The 18,293-nt window shown below is 42.2% G+C and overlaps 1 protein-coding gene across 3 annotated transcripts in view; it reads right to left on the minus strand.

The window, feature by feature from the left end:
* The window catches only part of COL6A6 (collagen type VI alpha 6 chain), a 163,848-nt gene that overhangs the window by 19,936 nt on the left and 125,619 nt on the right, over positions 1 to 18,293 (minus strand). For 2 of the 3 annotated variants that reach the window (XM_029214231.1, XM_029214230.1), the window contains 6 exons: positions 15,457 to 15,519; positions 14,360 to 14,395; positions 14,214 to 14,250; positions 11,959 to 11,970; positions 7,968 to 8,461; positions 963 to 1,059 (listed from right to left, as the gene is read on the minus strand). In XM_029214231.1, coding sequence (XP_029070064.1) covers positions 963 to 1,059; positions 7,968 to 8,461; positions 11,959 to 11,970; positions 14,214 to 14,250; positions 14,360 to 14,395; positions 15,457 to 15,519 — 739 coding nt within the window. Of the gene's footprint in view, positions 1 to 962; positions 1,060 to 7,967; positions 8,462 to 11,958; positions 11,971 to 13,621; positions 13,683 to 14,213; positions 14,251 to 14,359; positions 14,396 to 15,456; positions 15,520 to 18,293 lie in introns of those variants that run through there. The other variant, XM_029214232.1, reaches the window with a different exon arrangement.

Below are 18,293 nucleotides of genomic sequence, written 5' to 3' on the forward strand. Positions count from 1 at the left end.
AGGAGAAATCCCACTTCTCCCTTGGAGTCGCCACCTCCCTATGAAGTCACTCACATGACCAGGATGAGCATCTCATTGACACACATGCAGAAGGAGAGGAATTAAGCATTTTCTTCAAGGCCAAATACAGAGTTTCAGGGAACAGCATAATAAGATCTGTGTTTCTCATAAATTGCAGGTGTCTTAACGCCAGCTTTCTCCGGTTTGATCTGGCTGTGAGCAAACTGTTTCATCTCATCTGTAAAATGGAGCTAATAACCTTTCAAACATTTTAGGGTGATTATAAGGATCAAATGAAACAATGAGAAGGGTGCTTAGAACACAATAAACCCAACAGCCTAAGCATTAAGTATCATCATCACCATCAGTGTTATATAGAGCAATTAGAACAGCGTGTGTCTAATAATGAATGTCTGATAACTGGAAGTTATCACACCCACCAGTAACCTCAGTGGGTCCCACTCTCTTTGTAATTATTAGAACATTCAAATTATTAGAATACTCAAATACAGGTCTGTCTGGTTCTCCAGCTAGACCTATAGATTGCGTATAAAACACAACCACAGACAAACCAGCATTGCACATCTTTCTGATGCTTAACATTTGGGAGTCTGAGAAAACCTCTTTCTGAATTTCTGCTAATTTCCACTCCCACTGTAAAGCATTTCTTTGGGGTTGTGAACATTTGAGATTTAGAAAACTCATAAATATACAGCATGAAAAAGTTGGCAATGGGACAGGCTAAGTTTTTCTAAAAATGATTCCTGTTTCCTAGAAGCTGCATGAGCTGAGAGGCTCCATCTGTGGATGAGGCTGTGTGGCGAGATGAGGCCGGAGCCCCAGAGAGATTCTCTCAAGGCCACTAGCGTCTCTGCTGCCAAGTTCTAGCCGCTCCTGCCAATGGTGACTCACTGCATTGCTTAACGGGCCTGATCAAGTTATGTTCTCCCTGTGGGTCTCACCGTAGCAGAAAGTGCACCGCTGGAGTCCCTCTAGTGCTGGTGAAGAGTCAATCCTGTGTGGAACCATGATGACTTGGAATCTGCCAGTGTCGTCAATCTGCAAGAAGCAGAAGCAAGAGGGAGAAGAGCTTCATGGGTGGGGCTGCAGGAACCTCCCAGGATGGTCCAGAGAGCTGAGATCTGCAGAGGGAAGTGGGGGGCCCTCCCTCTAAGAGGGTCCCAGGGAGGCTGAAGGGCAGAGGGGCTAAGAGCACTCTCTGGGTTTAACCCACGACTTTCTCTTTAGCTGGATGACAAGTGGTTTTGCCTCTGTTTCCACATCTGTGAACAGAATAGTCATACTACTCCCTAAGAGGGCTACCGTGGGCACTAAATGAATTCATAATTGAGAAGCACTTACTGGCACCAGGTAGGTGCCACGTGGGTCATCAGAGACAGCAAAGCACTTCCACTCACAGCCCAGTGAGTTCGTTCTTATGTTCATCATTCCCATTTTACAGACGAGGAAACTGAAGCTCAGAGAAAGGTTAAAGGACTGATCAAAAGACACTGGACATGGAAACCATTTAAGGAAAAGGACCAGAGACACCCCTCTTCCCAAGTCCAGACAAGTGTGTGAAATCACAGATATGCTTTAGAACTGGCTTTGAGTTCCCACCACGAACAAGGCATTGACCCTGGCTTTGAAGTGCAGAGCCAGATTCACGACCAGGCAGCTCTCCTCTGAACAACTTCCACCCTTTCCAATTTGGCCCTATTATTAGTAACCTCCCCGAGGAATTTGAGGCTGGAGAGAGGCAGACAATATGGAGGCTCCAAATAATGAAGAATAATTAGCTTGTCAGTTAACTGACTCAGAGATCACTGACAGTTGAAAGCGTATTGTGGGTGTGATCCTACCCAATGCCTCAGAGATGTGTCACACATTTAGTCTCTCCTGTGAACCCATCTGGCTAACCCCCTCCCCTCCTTCTCAGGGAAGCTTCCTTCCCATACTTGATCCACAGAGGTGCGACTCAGGCAGCTGTGTTGGTGTGGGGTGACCCCATCTCTCAGCAGAGCGGATTGCATCAGGGATGGACACCTGAGCCGATCAGAAACCCAGAACTGGGGTTCTGAGGGCAGTGCGTCTCCCCGTCTTAGTGCTGAGCACGGACAGGGCTGCAGGCTGGTCATCTTCTATGTTGTTCACTGAGGAGCAAGGGACATGGGAAGGGGTGGGTCGGGGCTTTCCTGAGAGTTATCTCTGTTTCTTCCCATCTTTTATTCTCCCGTGTATAAGAGATGGAGAAATCAGCACTCCCCTGAATTCCTCCTTGGGAGACCACTGTGTTTGCCTTCTTAAGCCATCTGGGTGAGAGGGGGAGGCTCGGAGGGAATAAGCGGTAACTGAAGCTTTTAGCTAAATTTCTAGGCACAAATGCATAGAGAAAGGAAGGTATGGTGTCTGACAAAGACTGAGAGGGAAGAAACAGAGTGAGAGTGAGCATCGTGTGGTTTAAGAGAAGAGAGAAATAGAAAATACCCTGTGATGAAATTCCACATATAAGCAAGTTTTAAAAAATGGTACAAATGAACTTATTTACAAAACAGAAGTAGAGTTACAGATGTGGAAAACAAACTTATAATTACCAAGGGGTAGGAGGGATAAACTGGGAGATTGGGATTTACATATACACATCACTGTATATAAAATAGATAACTAATAAGAACCTACTGTATAGCACAGGGAACTCTACTCAATACTCTGTAATGACCTATATGGGAAAAGAATCTAAAAAAGAGTGGATATATGTATATGTATAACTGATTCACTTTGCTGTACACCTGAAACTAACAACATTGTAAAGCAACTATACTCCAATAAAAATTAATTAAAAAAAGAAAAGACCCTGTGATAGTCGGGTGGCAGAAAAGGGACAGGTGGTGGGGACATAAATGGGGACAATTTGTGAATGGGGACCTGTAAACACAGTCTTGACTTTTGATTCTTGTCCACCAGAAGACACAATTAGCCTGAATTATTAACGGCTTTTAATAGGTGTCTGGGCAATATTTCCAGTGAATCATGCCATTGCTTCATCTGGACTGTGATGAGGGACCAGGAAACCAAATCCAGAGAGCATGGATCGGTCCATCTGATAGGGGCAAAGTAATTTCTTATTGCCAACTATCAGGGTCTGGGAAAAAAAAGTCACAGAAGGCTTGGGCTAGAAGAAATTTTAGAAGCCAATCCCACCATTTCATAGATGAGGAAAGTTAGCCCAGAGTGGGGAGGAATACAGATGCCTCCAGTTTAAACTTTGCCTCCTGCACTGTTGGTGGGAATGTAAATTGATACAGCCACTGTGGAGAACAGTATGGAGGTTCCTTAAAAAACTAAAAATAGAACTACCATATGACCCAGCAATCCCACTACTGGGCATATACCCTGAGAAAACCATAATTCAAAAAGAGTCATGTACCACAATGTTCATTGCAGCTCTATTTACAATAGCTAGGACATGGAAACAACCTAAGTGTCCATTGACAGATGAATGGATAAAGAAGATGTGGCACATATATACAATGGAATATTACTCAGCCATAAAAAGAAATGAAATTGAGTTATTTGTAGTGAGGTGGATGGATCTAGAGTCTGCCATACAGAGTGAAGTAAGTCAGAAAGAGAAAAACAAATACCGTATGCTAACACATATATATGGAATAAAAAAAAATGGTACTAATGAACCGAGTGGCAGGGCAGGAATAAAGGCACAGAGGTAGAGAATGGACTTGAGGACACAAGGGTTGGAAGGGGAAGCTTGGGTGAAGTGAGAGTAGCATCGACATATATACACTACCAAATGTAAAACAGATAGATAGTGGGAAGCAGCAACATAGCACAGGGAGATCAGCTCCATGCTTTGCGATGACCTAGAGGGGTGGGAAAGGGAGGGTGGGAGGGAGACGCAAGAGGGAGGAGATATGGGGATATATGTACACATATAGCTGATTCACTTTGTTGTAAACAGAAACTAACACAGTACTGTGAAGCAATTATACTCCAATAAAGGTGTATTAAAAAACAAAACAAAACAAAACAAAAACTTTGCTCTCCCCACATAAGACCTACCTTCCACCCTCTGCCTGAGCTACTTTGACTATAGTTTTGTATCAGGGGGTTCTAACTTGATTTGGAACAGTGTTCTCACCATGTCACCCAGAGATTGCTGCCCTTTGTTCACTAGTTTGTGTTCTGTGTGTCTACCACGTGGCAACTTCCATCCTTCTGGCAGTGGTACTAGTTGATAACTTAGGCTTCACATTTAACCGTGTATCAACATGTTGGTGTCAACCTAAAGCCATACTTTCCACTCATTGATTCTAGTGTGTCTTTTTTTTTTTTTTTTTTTACTGGGAGAGACCTCAGGGGGTCTGTTCTCTCCACTCCCCTTCCCCCAAGTAATTTCCTAATCAATAAAGTTTGGCAGATGTGGTCTTAGAGATCACTCATTCTACCACACGTCATTGGAGCAACTGTAATTACCATATCACAGAAAAATTCCCCAAGATGAATGTGAGTTGGGGATTTAAAATAAAAGGGTCCTATGGGTCACTTTTCTTATTGCTCACTTTCCTGTGGATTCAAAGATGCACCAGCTTGGATGATCCACAGATGGGTAAAATGAGCCTTCAGTACATCATTCTGGATGATATCCTGCTCTTTGCTTTCTCAACATCATGGGGCTCCATGAATTGGTGCATTCGAAAAAGACACCATTAACACTCTTTAGACAATTCTCTATTAACAAAGGAAATCCATATAAAAATAAAAGGGCAGGGTGCTCAGAGTGCTAAAGTTTCCCATTAACCTTCTCTCCCCCCAATTTCAGCTCTGTTTCATCACTAGAATAATCTGTAATGTCAACTATTACACCTAATGTTTCTCTCACCTGCAAAGCTAAACAGCAGAGTAAAGGGAAGAAAATAAGGCTAGCTATAAAGGACACATTTCTTATACATATATTAGAAAGGGAGACCCAGCCCACATTAGAATTCTTCACGGGCAGCAAATAAAATTTCACCAGAATTAAGAGGTAATTGCCCAACAAATTTAAAGGAAAAGCCCTACGGACAAAACAAAGCTGAGATTGAGGTTTTTCCAATCAAAAATGGTCTTCCATTCCAGAAGGATGAACAGCTCATCACTTGGCTTCAGACCATCATGAAAAATTTCCAAGATGGTGATCACACAACACGTTTGCTCAGAAACATAGGGAAATGAGCCCATGTTTTCAGAGCAGCTGCTTCTGAGACCTGCCACATGTGTCTACACAGGTTCCAAATTTCAGTTGGATTCTACTGAACTCTCAGATGAATCAAGATATAGAAAAGTCACAATGGTTATGAAACGAACAAGGGGCTTTGTGATATGGCCTCCAAATAAAAATTTATTGTGTCATTAAAACTTTGAGCTCTGTTCTTAAAGTACTAATAAATGACAGTTTAAGAGCAAGCAAAGAGATGGATAGAAGAAAGAAACAGAAGGGAAATGGAGAAGTAGTAACATCATCTCTCTTCTGCAATGTCAGGTATTGGGTTCTCATCAATTTGTTTTGAGCCCTTCTAGACAACCCTGCATAGCTCCATCCTCTAATAGGTGAGGTCTTTTGGTTTTCTACTTACTCTTTTGTCCTCAGAGCCTAGGATGGCACCTGGTATATATGAGCTGCTCACTCAACATCTGTTGGATGAATGAACCTTGGGACCAAGTCTGACTTCTGTCTGCAACTTTAACTCTTTTTCTACCCAAGGGATATTGGGGCCAATACTGCTCCAATCTGTGAGGGTCATTGTCAAGAATCTGAACCTTCATTGGTGCTCTTTTGAGATCAATTCCTTCAAGAAAGGAACAAGGAGTCTCTAGGTGATGTGGGTAGAATCTCTAAGTGGGACTGTTAACACTCTAAAGTTTAAAAGAAAAACTCTACAAAATATATTTTCTAAAGTTATACGCTATGCATATACCTTTGAGAGGGTAGGTGGAATTGCATCTGTTTAAATTTGTATCGCAAGTACCATCAATCATTTGTGTCAGGATATTAAGCTGTCTCCTATTTTGTGACTAAATAAAGCCAAGGAACAATGGTTGTTCCCAATAAACAGAGGGAATTAGGAGGACTCTGTGTGTAACCAAATCCACTTACAGAATCTTTGAGCCTCTGCCTCTCAAAGCAGCTTCATTAGCATAGGCGGGCCCCAGTCTTCTAATTTATGTGCATTTTCTTTTCTGAGCCTCATAGGTCAGGCTGCTCATTTGCATAATTCTGAGTTAGTTTCAATGATGCTAATAGCAGTTTCAGCTTCTTTACAACCCAGACTTTAATACAGTTAAACAGATTTTAGTTCACCATCAAGAAACTGATAACAATAATAATTAAAGCAAGAGCTACCATTCTTGAGTGTTTGCTATGTCCTAGGCACTGGTGCATGGAGTTACATCATTTCTTCTTCACACCAATGCTAGGAAACAAGCACCACTTTCTGCATTCTACAGAGGAGTACTATATTTCAATTCTGGTCTGCTTAGTTTAGCACTTTCACAGAAAATTAGGAAGCTGGAGAGGGTCTCAAAAAAGCCACTTAATCCTAGTTCTCCAGGAAAGACAGAAGTCACCTTTGCCAGGTGAGTGACCACCCCTACAAAAGGCCTTCAGAGAAAGGTGGTGTCTTGACCACCTACATTTAGCCATCTGGCCCATGGCAACGTTAAGTCAATCTTGCCTTCAGAAAGCTCTTACTCAAATCTAAACTGGAGTTTCCACGCTATGATTCCCAGTTTCTCTAATAAGAGATTTTGCTAACTTGGAGTTGGCTGGCTAGTTTTCTCCAGTAATAATCCTGCACACACCTGAAGGCAGTGACTCGGTCACTTCTCACTTTCCTTTCTCTACATGAATTAATTTTTAAACGCTTGTCCTTCTGGTTCAGGTTGCATTTTCCAATACCCTTTGCAGATGCATGGGGTCTCTCCTCATGGCTTCCCCATGAATGGAGAACAAAGCAGCATGTTGGGTGGTCACAGATGACGAGAAGAACACTCTGCCAGGTCCAGCAGGTGTTTTGTAAGGAACCCCTGCCACTGAGGCTCTATTGATAGAGTGTTTTAAAGGTTGCCGTGATCCTAGGTGGTTTATTTAGAAATGCTACACGTAAGATTTTTTTAAATTAATTAATTAATTAATTATTGGTTGCGTTGGGTCTTTGTTGCTGTGTGTGGTCTTTCTCTAGTTGCAGCGAGCAGGGGCTACTCTTTGCTGCGGTGCATGGGCTTCTCGTTGCTGTGGCTTGTCTTTGTTGTGGAGCACGGGCTCTAGAGCGCAGGCTTCAGTAGTTGTGGCGCACGTGCTTAGTTGCTCCGTGGCATGTGGGATCTTCCGGGAGCAGGGCTTGAACCCATGTCCCCTGTGTTGGCAGTTGGATTCTTAACCACTGTGCCACCCAGGATGTCCCCACAGTAAGATTTTAATCTTCAACCTAAGAAGCTATAACTGGAATGGCTTTTCCTTTATAAAGTATGGATATTTACATGATTGGTGAAGTTATAAAATCAGTCCGTTGGTTTCCATTCCATGACCACATCAGTGACATCCACGAATATTTACTGGCTACCCAGATTTAGTATCTTTAGATCTGGAGCCAACTCAGAGAGTCCCTTGGAGAAGCATTAGAATAGAGGCCTGGATTCAAGCCCTGACATTGCCACTTGTCAGCTATGTGAACCTGGGCATAGGGTCCACCCCTCCAGACTCAGTGTTCTTACCCGTACAATGGGAATAACAATGATTCCCATCTCATACACACTGCTTGTGGGAACTAAACAGGATGATGCCTATCAAGGGCTTGGCATGTTCCTGGTACATAGTAATAAACACTTAGTACAGCTCCATGCTTTCTTGTAAATGCCCCTGAATACAGGCAAAAAAGAGAGAGAAGAGTTATGAGGCAGCTTGCCTTTCTTACCACAAGCGAGCGCTCGATGGCGGGCACCTGGCCAAAGGCGATCACCACCAGGATGATGTCCAGGGCGCTGAACTCCAGGCCAGCCGTCGTGATGGTCTGGGCATCTGCAGATGGGCCGCCACTGAAGAACGTGGCGATTCTTCTGGCGTGAGCCCCTGGAAGCATCCGCTTGAAGACATTCCTGGAGACAAACCTCATGGCCTTGCCAATGTCCCTGCTGGACGTGGACTGCTCGTAAGGAAGGGCCTTGATCTCTCTGAGGAGTCTGTCCTTCCCGTAGGCGTCGGAGAAGCGGATGAGGAGCCTGGTGTGGGAGTCGTAGGCGAGCACGGCCACGCGCGCGCCCGCAGGGCAGTGGTTCTCCCGGACCCGGAGACCGCCCAACAGCGAGGTCATCATCTCCTTCATCCGTGCGAACTCTGGCTCCGTGACGCCCTGGGACTGGTCCAGCGCGAATACCAGCTCCGTGGGATGCACAGGGCACCGCGGGGCTCCTAAAAGGCCAGAACATGTGCCTTACCACAAGAACACTTGCTTAAAAATGAAAAAAAGATATGCACATAGAAGGCAAAGTAATTTAGATGTTAAATATTAAAATATGGAAACACAATCATTAAATATAAATAACTTAAATAGTAAAACAAACACTTAAATATTTAAATCTTTAATAATTAAAATGGTATTATAAAAACTGACTTTGATCTTTTAAATAAAGCAAAAGATGAACTCATTTATGAAACAGAAACAGACTCATAGACATAGAAAACAAGCTTATGGTTACCAAAGGGGATAGGGGTGGAGATATATTAGGAGTTTGGGATTAGCAGATACATATTATATATAGAATAGATAAACAAGGTCCTACTGTATAGCACAGGGAACTATATTCAATATCCTGTAATAAACCATAATGGAAAAGAATCTGAAAAAGAGTATGTGGGTGTGTGTGTGTTAATTTCTGCTGTACACCAGAAACTAACACAACATTGTAAATCAACTATACTTCAATTTAAAAAATACAAGAAAAGTCTATAATTCAATCTGAGTTTTAATGAAATTTGTAAGTTCATTACTAAAACTCCTAAATAATAAAGTGCTCATGGACATGCCCTTTTACCTACAGAGATTGGATGGATGGTATCATGTTTGTCCCTGAAACTTTGTTAAACAAACTAAAACATACATTCTTTACTTAATAAGGAAATTTAACAGGGGTTAAAAAGGGATGGATGTGAAAGCTCTGTTGATAATTTCAGACAGATTGGGATTTATCCTCTCTGTGCCTCAGTTTGCTCATCTGTAAAATGACAGTCCTAACCGCACCCACTGCCTAGGCCTGTGCTGGGGATTAAGTGAATCAACACAGGTAAAGAAAGCACTTAGGACCACAGTGCCTGGTACACAGCAGGTGCTCAACTAATTTTCACCATTACTTTTATTATTACAGACTTACTCATTGTGAAAAAGAACAGCTATATTACTTAAAAGAATGAGGAAACCTTCAACTGATAAATTTTTATTTAACAGTTAGAAATGCAAGTTTAACCAATAAATATGCCTTATTACTTAGAGAAACTCTGAATTAGGATGGTTAAACACGAATGTAAGTGTTAAGATTTATTCATTGATCCCAATTCACTCATTCTAATCCCAGTATCCTGCACTTATCACAGTCGGAGATTTATATATGTCTAATTATCTGATTAATGCTTGCCTCTCCCACTACTTTATGAAGTGTGGAGACAGGGATGATCTCTCTCTTGAATGCCAGATTCTTAGTCCCTGCCATATAGCTGGGATCTCATAAATGTTGAGTGAAAAAGAACCAAACAAAGGACAGTTCTTTGCAACAGGTACAGGAAAAACAGAATTTTCTGGATAGGTGAGATGCCTGGTGTTGAGATACATGCTGGTAAGAGGAAATCTGGCTGATGTGCTCCCCTTGGAGGGGGCTGTCTCCTCTCATTCAGAGGCCAGCAACTCAGCTCTTTCCAGGTGAGCTCAGGACTCAGACCCACCGGGACTGGCTAGGTTGGCCAGGCTGGCCCAGGAGGGGTCCCCCTCTCAGCTGGGCTTCATCACCTTAGTGCTAGATTATCATCTCCTCTGGTCCTAGACTCTGTGACCTTCACAGGCAAAAGGACCAGTAAGAATAAATGTTCAAACCCAATCAAACTGTGTATCTCAGTGGAGACAGGACAGGATTTATTAGCCTCTGAGTCTAATTTAGTGGGCTGAGCAGATATTAAAAAAATCAAGGTCACGTCAATTTTACAATAAAAAATGGGTAAAATTATGACCAAACATGACAGTGGTCTGCTAACTCTTTGTCTGGGCTGCTATTTCATATGGGAACAACAGCAGTGATAACAACAATGCAGCTTCAGCTGTAATTTAGAGGTAAGGGGAAAAAAAAGATATAAACACTGTTTTCTGGAAAAAAACACCTACGGGCTAACTCAGCTTGTTGCCAGGACCCCGAGGATCTTGAGGAAGGCTGGGCTGGACTGTGGAGGCACCGAGGAGGCCCCCCCTCAGACGTGGACCCCCCCATGGAGACCCAACTTACTGCCCGGAGCAGGTGACAATGAGTAATGAGGAAGGCAAACACAACACCCGCCACGTGACTACCACCCAGCAGTGGCGGCCCATCCAGGCCGCCGCCATATTTGCCTGGAATAGCTCCATGTGGCCCCCTCCCCCCAACACTAGCCCTCTGGCTTTTGTGCTTCTCCTCCCTACAATCCACTCTCCCACAATGGCCCAAATAAGCTTTAAAAAATTGTTCATCAGTTCACGTTTATACCTTCAATACTTTTAATAAGCTCTTTAATACCCTTCCATTCCAATCTGAATAAAATCTGGCCTCCTGATTATAACCTACAAAACTCAGTGCAATCTGGTCCCACTTCCTTCTCCATTTTTGCACATGCCATGACCCCTCCTCACCGTGTCTCAGTCACACTGGGCTTCCGTCAGCAGCTAGAAAACACCTGGGTCTGTTTTGTATCATGGCCTTTGCACTTGCAGGATTCCCTGCCTGGATCTTGCAAAGCTGGCTTCTTTTTATTCTTCAGCCAAACTTCAATGTCATTGTCTCAAAGAGGAGCCCTCCATTCAAAGGCATTTCTCCCCTCCCCTAGTGTCATTTTGTGACAGGACCTTCCATTATTTATCTCTTTCACAGCAACTAAAATATTCTGTAATTCTTTCCTTTGTTTACTTACTACCTGGATCCCTCCATTAAGATGGAAGCTTCTGAAGACAGGAATTATGTCCATCTTATTCAGCCCTCTGTCCCCAGTGTCTGGGACAGAGACTGGAACATAACAGGCTTCCAAAACACATTTGTTGAATGAGTGAACAAGCAATCAGAAGGCATGGATTGATGGATTTATACAAAAGGTATAAGGGTATAAAAGTATAAGAGGGTGATGATGGGTTTATACAGAAACATCATGTAATAAGCTTTTGTAATATTCCTGAAAGATGGCCCAGAAAGATATTAAGCCAACTTGGTAATTAACATCAGCCAAGTGCTCCACAGATTTTAGCACTATGTGAGCTGCACATGCAGCTTATTTGCTATCTGATCATCCCTACCTTTGTTCCACACACTTCTGCCCTTTGCATCTTAATCCCTAACCACAAGACTACAGAGACAGGATAACAAATGGAGAGAGAAAATGGAGGGAGGGAGAAATGTTTTTGAAATTACAAAAAAATCTCTTGGTAAGGTAAATGGTAATGTTAGTCATTAAAATATAAGTAATTAAAAAAATCAAACCACTTCGTTGGCAAAGAGCTATGAGATACAGCTTAAACTCAAGTGATTTATTGGAGGCAGAGGTGTGCTACCAGTATGAGGCAGCAAGGAAGTCCAGATAAAATTTTTATCATTTGGCAGGCAACACATTGTTCTAACTCATCTTTCCAGATGTACCACATTTTGGAGCTTGATTATAATATGCTATAAATAAAGATTACTCACCATGTCTGCCAGCTGGGGAAGAAGAACAAAGGAGGTTGGGTTATTATTTGGTAGGGTAACAGTGTTCTGTATTGTGTAAGAAATCAAGGCAGCCAAGGCTCCGCCTTGTGAGCTTTTTGTAGATGACTCAAAAACCAAGGCAACAAATAGGGTTTGGAGAAATGCAGACGGATCCAACATGTTGGTAAAAGCACAGGTCCTTCCATAGGGAACGGGATGGGAGAAATAGGAGGGCCATAAATCAGCGGCGTATAGCCAGCTGTCAGAGGGAAAGGATTTCTGCCTGGGAGGGAACATTATGTTGCAGAGAGGTGCAGTGAATTTAGAAAGTTAAAAGGTCCTAACCACTCTTTACTCTAGATTTTCCCCATGTAGATATCTATAGCTATCAATTACATATATGTATACATATATGTGTACATATATGTAATGTGTGTGTATATATACATATATATATATATATATATAAAAACATCAGAGATGGATTTAGTCATAAGTAAATGAAGCTTAAACTTTAGGACCGTACTGTCCAATATGAAAGCCACTAGCCTCATGTGACTATTTACATTTGAATCAATTAAAATTAAATGAGGGACTTCCCTGGTGGTCCAGTGGTTAAGAATCTGTCCTGAAATGCAGGGGACACCAGTTCGATCACTGTTTGGGGAACTAAGATCCCACGTGCTGCGGAGCAACTAAGCTTGCGCACCGCAACTACTGAGCCTGTGAGCCACAACTAGAGAGCCTGTGTGCTGCAACTACAGAGCCCACATGCTCTGGAGCCTGTGAGCTACAACTAGAGAGAAGCCCGTGCACAGCAACAAGAGATCCTGCATCCTGCAACGAAGACACGATGCATCCAAAAAAAAAAAATTAAAAAAAAGGAAATAAATTCAGCTTCTCAGTTACACTAACTATCTATCAAGGCTCAAAGTCCCATGTGGCTAGTGGCTACATATTTAATAGTGCAGTGGATACTTCCATCATTGCAGAGAGTTCTGGACAGCACTGCTCTTGACCTCTCACCCACGGGGCCCCTTGCAAGGCCTTGAGAAGGGCCTTAGCCACGTGTTCACATGATCATGTGATTTTATAATAGATGTCAGTGGTTGTGATTTCCTTTCTTGTCCTAAAGGACACTTTTGAAGTAGTTTTGTACCTACTTTTGGATTTATGATTTTGTATTGAACACCTCAAATTTTAAAAGATCAGGCTTCATCATACTTGGATTTATCCTTGAGTCATCGTAGTTCACACGGCTCCCATGTCAGAAGCCCACTCTGCTAATCCAGCCCCAGAGCAACCAGTCTTCATGACCCAATGCATAGATTTTGATTCCCACATACGGATGGCTCCGTTCTGCTACAAAAAGGCAGAGTAAGATCAGCACTGCATTCAAAGCTTTGAAAAGTCTGTGTCTTTGAGACTGATGCTCTCTACAGAAATGGGCTCTAATTTGTCTATCTTCTCCCTTCAAATACACTTTCATTTTAGAAAATTGAGATATTTCCAAAAAGCCTGGAGGGAACTGTGACATTCTTTTGAGTCCTAGTGTTTATCTGGGAAGTTGTTACGCATTTGTAGGTGAACATTAAATAGCCGACTCTCTCCTCACCTTGTCCGTGTCTTTTGATGCTGCTAACACGTATTTTGATAGAAGATGCTGCTATAAGGGTCTCAAAGCAAATTCAAAAGAGCCTTTGCCAAATCAAAACGCCTTTTTGCTTTTAAAATTTTGAGAGTAAAGAAAATACAGGCAGAATGAGTAATTTTAAAAGCAAATAAGTCTAACTCAAGGTAGTCAAGCACACCTTCTCAGGGAAGGAGTAACAAATGATAAACAGAAGTCAGGGCTCCCACCCACTAGGACACCCCTTTGGCATGGCTGGCTCTTTTACACCAGCTGAATTCAACACTTAGTTATTGTCAGGGGTTAATCATTTTAAAAACTTTAATGTGACTCCCCACTGATTGATTTCACCATCAGGGGAGTTCTGATCTTGTGTCTCCATTTTCCCCTGATTAAAAGCACCAGATATAGCCTGACTTAGTGCTTGGAAGCATTTCAATAGACATGCTGGCCGCCAGAGAGGGAGTCAATAGTCACCAGTGTATGCTGCCTCAAAATATACACAGTGACATCTCTAATTTTAAGAAATTGGCTGGTAAATTGTCTCAATTTTGAGTGCAGAATTTGCTGCTTTTCCTCTATGAATGCTGACACCCCGGGTGATCATTCTAAGTGGGGTACTTACGACTGTGGTCCTGCACATGCTGGATGAGCTCACATGTCTGCTCAAAAATAAAACAGAAGGAATTAACCAACAGACTTCAAGGTCCTAGAGTTGAGAAATAAATGTCACAGGGCGCTCAGGCTCCTTTGGAGTTAGCAGGTACGTACGGAGAAGGAAGGCAATCCTTTGGCCCCTTTCACACCCTAGAGAAACAAAAAGAGTGTGGTTTCAGGGCTTTGGACACACACATCAGGAACCAGAATGTGCATCAACATTACTCTAAGAAAAAAATCACTTCTTAACGTTTTTATTCTAAGTTCAAGGGAGAAAAGAATTCATGTAGGATACTCATCACCTAATTAACAATAACATTCTAAGGGGAAGAAACTGTAAGCAGCGAGCGTCCAATGGCCACTTTCCCCTAGCTGCATCTCTGGGTGATAAAGGTTGTCCAGAAGCTAAGGATGGAGCTGACAGTGAGACACTGGCAGGGAGACTCTGGAGCAGGTCCTCAGACTAGAACTAAATAAGCCTGAACCATCCCCTGTGCCTGCCCCTCCTTAAGGCAGAGGTATAGAGTTCCCCAATGCTTGGCCTTGGCCACTGGGCAGCCGCTGAGCAGAACCTAAATCTATTCCCGCCACTGGTTGGATGACAAAAGGACCAGACTCAAACTGAACTTCTGGAAAGGTAATCCCTATTGTCTTCCCAAAATGAATAGATATACCTCTTGGTTGGGGATAGAAAGAACAAAGTGGAATTGGTTTGAATTTCATGTGTTCAGTCTCATCTTTGGAACAGGAAGAGTCTGGCTGCTCTCACACAGAGACAGGGAAAAATGCGATGGCGCCCCTCCCAAACTCCCAAAGAAAATAAGTTCCATGTGAATGCAGCATTAGTAACTTATTTATTAATTTCCTCTCACTTTCTTTCATTCACTGATAACTTACTGACTGTGAGAAAAGGGTAAGGATTGGCCAGATAAATAAAATTCACTGATCATTGAGAAATCTCATTCTAGATGAAACGAGAAATCTCTTTTCATTTCCTCCTTCAATTCCCCCCACCACCCAAGAAATGGCAACTGATATTTAATCGGCATTTTATTCCCTCCTCTCTCTGAGCACATTAAAGGTGGAAAAATAGTGAAAATCGTTGCCAAACTGCAAAGACTGAAAGCACACACATTTGGATAATGAAGACTTCAGGCACTGACTTTTTATTTGGAAAAGGAGCTGATGTGATTTATGGGTTTTCAATTTACCTTGCGTCCAGGAGGTCCCAGCTCCCCAGGGGATCCCGGCTCTCCTGGAAGCCCAGCAGACACCTCAAAGCAGAATTTATTTACTTTAGAATTATACATACATGTTTGTGTGTTTGTGGGTGTGGGTGTTTTACATTTCAAAAGCAATACACTTTCATTTTAGAAAATTGAGAGATTTCCAAAAGGCACACAGAAGGAAAAAATCCTCAGCAACCTCTTCTCCCCCAAATAATCCTTGTTGACATTTTGGTGTCTTTTCCTCTGGTCTTTTATTTGTTTATCCTTTTTTTATTAATCTATGCATATTTTAATATATTTTTATACTTTTTCCTGTTGCCTTTTAAACTAAATATATACCTTGGGACATTTTCATGTTACTAAATATTCTTTCACAAAAATCACCTTTCATGGCTGCCATAGTATTCGATTACATGGATATACCATAATTTATTTAATCAGTCCATTATGGTTGGCATTTAAGTTTGCTGTTGTTGTAATAAGCATGCCACTATAAAGTCATATGCGCAATTCTGATTATTTCCTTAGGGAACATTGTTAGAACTAGAATTGCTGGGTCAAGGGAGAAATTTTTATCTAAATAAATTTTTATCTCAACTTATCTAAATTTAGTAGGTGACTAAACTGAAAAACAAACACATGAACAAAACCCCAGAAAAATAAAAATTTAAGTATAAAAACCTTTGAAGTAACTACAACAAAAATATATTTAGCCGTTGGCTGGAAATATTTGTAGTAAAATGGGGAATAACAGCAGTAAATAAAAAGAACATTTGTTGACTATTTATTCATGTGCATTCAACAGTATAATTTATCATAAAGAAAGCTAGAATTTAGTTTAAGAATTAGGAAAAATTCCTTTGCTCATTCACAATGTCATGTTTTTTATAAGAATAAAAAACAAATTTGGGGCTTCCCTGGTGGCGCAGTGGTTGGGAGCCCGCCTGCTGATGCAGGGGACGTGGGTTCGTGCCCCAGTCCGGGAAGATCCCGCATGCCGTGGAGCGGCTGGGCCCGTGAGCCATGGCGGCTGGGCCTGCGCGTCCGGAGCCTGTGCTCCACAGCGGGAGAGGCCACAGCAGTGAGAGGCCCGCGTACCGCAAAAAAAAAAAAAAACAAAAAAAAACAAAGTTGTCTAAAACCAACTTAATTTGTAAAAGCATTGCCTATGGAACAAAAAATAATTATTGATGTCCTTTGGATCTTCCAATGATATTTACAGCATGCTGGGTTGAGTAAAAATACAAAACAAAACAACAACCTTACTGATCATATTTTATTTAACCTCCAGGGTTAAATGTATTTAACCTCCAGGGCAAAAAAAAAGCAGATTGAACACTGGCATTTACTTTTGCTCCCTCCAGTGTCTACTAAAATAATAGTAAGCAGATTTTATTAAAAGGCAAAAATATGACAAGCATGGGGAGAATGAGAAAGGAGACAGCAGCCATCAAACTTCGGAGGCTGGAAAGCAGAAGTACCAGTGTTAAATGACTTAGAGCTGAAAAAGCTGAAGCCTAGGCCAGCAGCAGGGAAAGCCAAGAATCTGTGTGTTTTATAACACACTCTCAGAAGGTACCTCCAGAAGTGGAGGTAAAGGAGAGAGGGAGAGGCTTAATAAGGCAGATTGGTTGAAGATCATTTTAGGAATCCCCAAGCCTCCTCCCCATTCTCTACCGTTGGGTGAATGTCTCTTCTTCCTCCTCAGTGACAGAGGTAAAACCGAGGTGTCTGCACTAGGAAACCCCAGGCAGAGCTGAGGGCCAGTGGTACCATCCAGAAAATAGGGTGATCAAATGAAGATGTGGAATAGATGTGAGACCCCTAGAAAGCTGGGGTTCCCAGAAAGCTGGCAGCCAGAACTTCACCCTCAGGCAGGAGGTTGAAAGAATCTTCTCAGGGGAATCTGACTAGATTTGAGAAGAAAGACCCAAAGATGCTGATATTAGACGTTTGCTAAGTAACAGCTCAGATCACTCTGTGACACTTGTAGTTGACGAGCCCCACCCATCTCCTCGGGGTTTCCAATCGGAATTTTTGTCCTCAACTCTTCAATACAGAGTTAGCCCATTCCCTGGAAACACGAGAACTAGAGAGCAGGACAGAAAAAAACACACGGCAGGGAACAGACTATGTTGGGCAAAGAAGACTCCAAAAATACTAATTTATATCCTCAGGGAGATGAGATGTTTCAACCATAAAACAAGAGCAGGATAGTATAAAAAAGCAAAAAAAAAATGAGTGCTTGAAAATTAAACTATGAGAGAAGCATTGTAAGATAAAGTCAAAGAAATCTCCCAGAAAGTAGAGCAAAAAGACAACTTTCAGAGAAATCGGAGCTAAGTGGCAGAGGGATTGCCAGGTTTTCCTAACAAACCTTGTGAAATCAGTTGACTCTCTAAACAAGTAGTCCTTAACTGGGGCGGGGGGGGGGGGGATTTTGTGTCCCTCAACCCTGACTCCTGTGGGGACATTTGGTAATGTCTGGAGACATTGATGGCTGTCATAATGGTGGGGTAAATGTGGATGATGCTGACTCTAGTGGGTAGAGGCCAGGGATGCTGCTAAACATCCTGCAATGCACGGAGCAGCCCCACAGCAATTATCCAGCACAAAATGTCAGCAGTGCTGTGGCTGAGGAACCCTGCCTTGAAGTATGTGCATGTGTGTCAAGTTGATAAAAAGTATAAATAAATACAAACAAACCTCTATACCCAAAATAAGATAGGTTCAAAATCATGGCAAAATTTTTAAAACATCCTTCAGTTGGAGGAAAAAGGTGAAGATTTAGAAAACTGAAACTAGGAATGTAATCATTC

This window comes from Monodon monoceros, unplaced genomic scaffold (assembly GCF_005190385.1).
Source record: "Monodon monoceros isolate NGI ecotype Baffin Bay Population unplaced genomic scaffold, NGI_Narwhal_1 Super_Scaffold_11, whole genome shotgun sequence".
In the NCBI taxonomy this organism is placed as follows: domain Eukaryota; kingdom Metazoa; phylum Chordata; class Mammalia; order Artiodactyla; family Monodontidae; genus Monodon; species Monodon monoceros.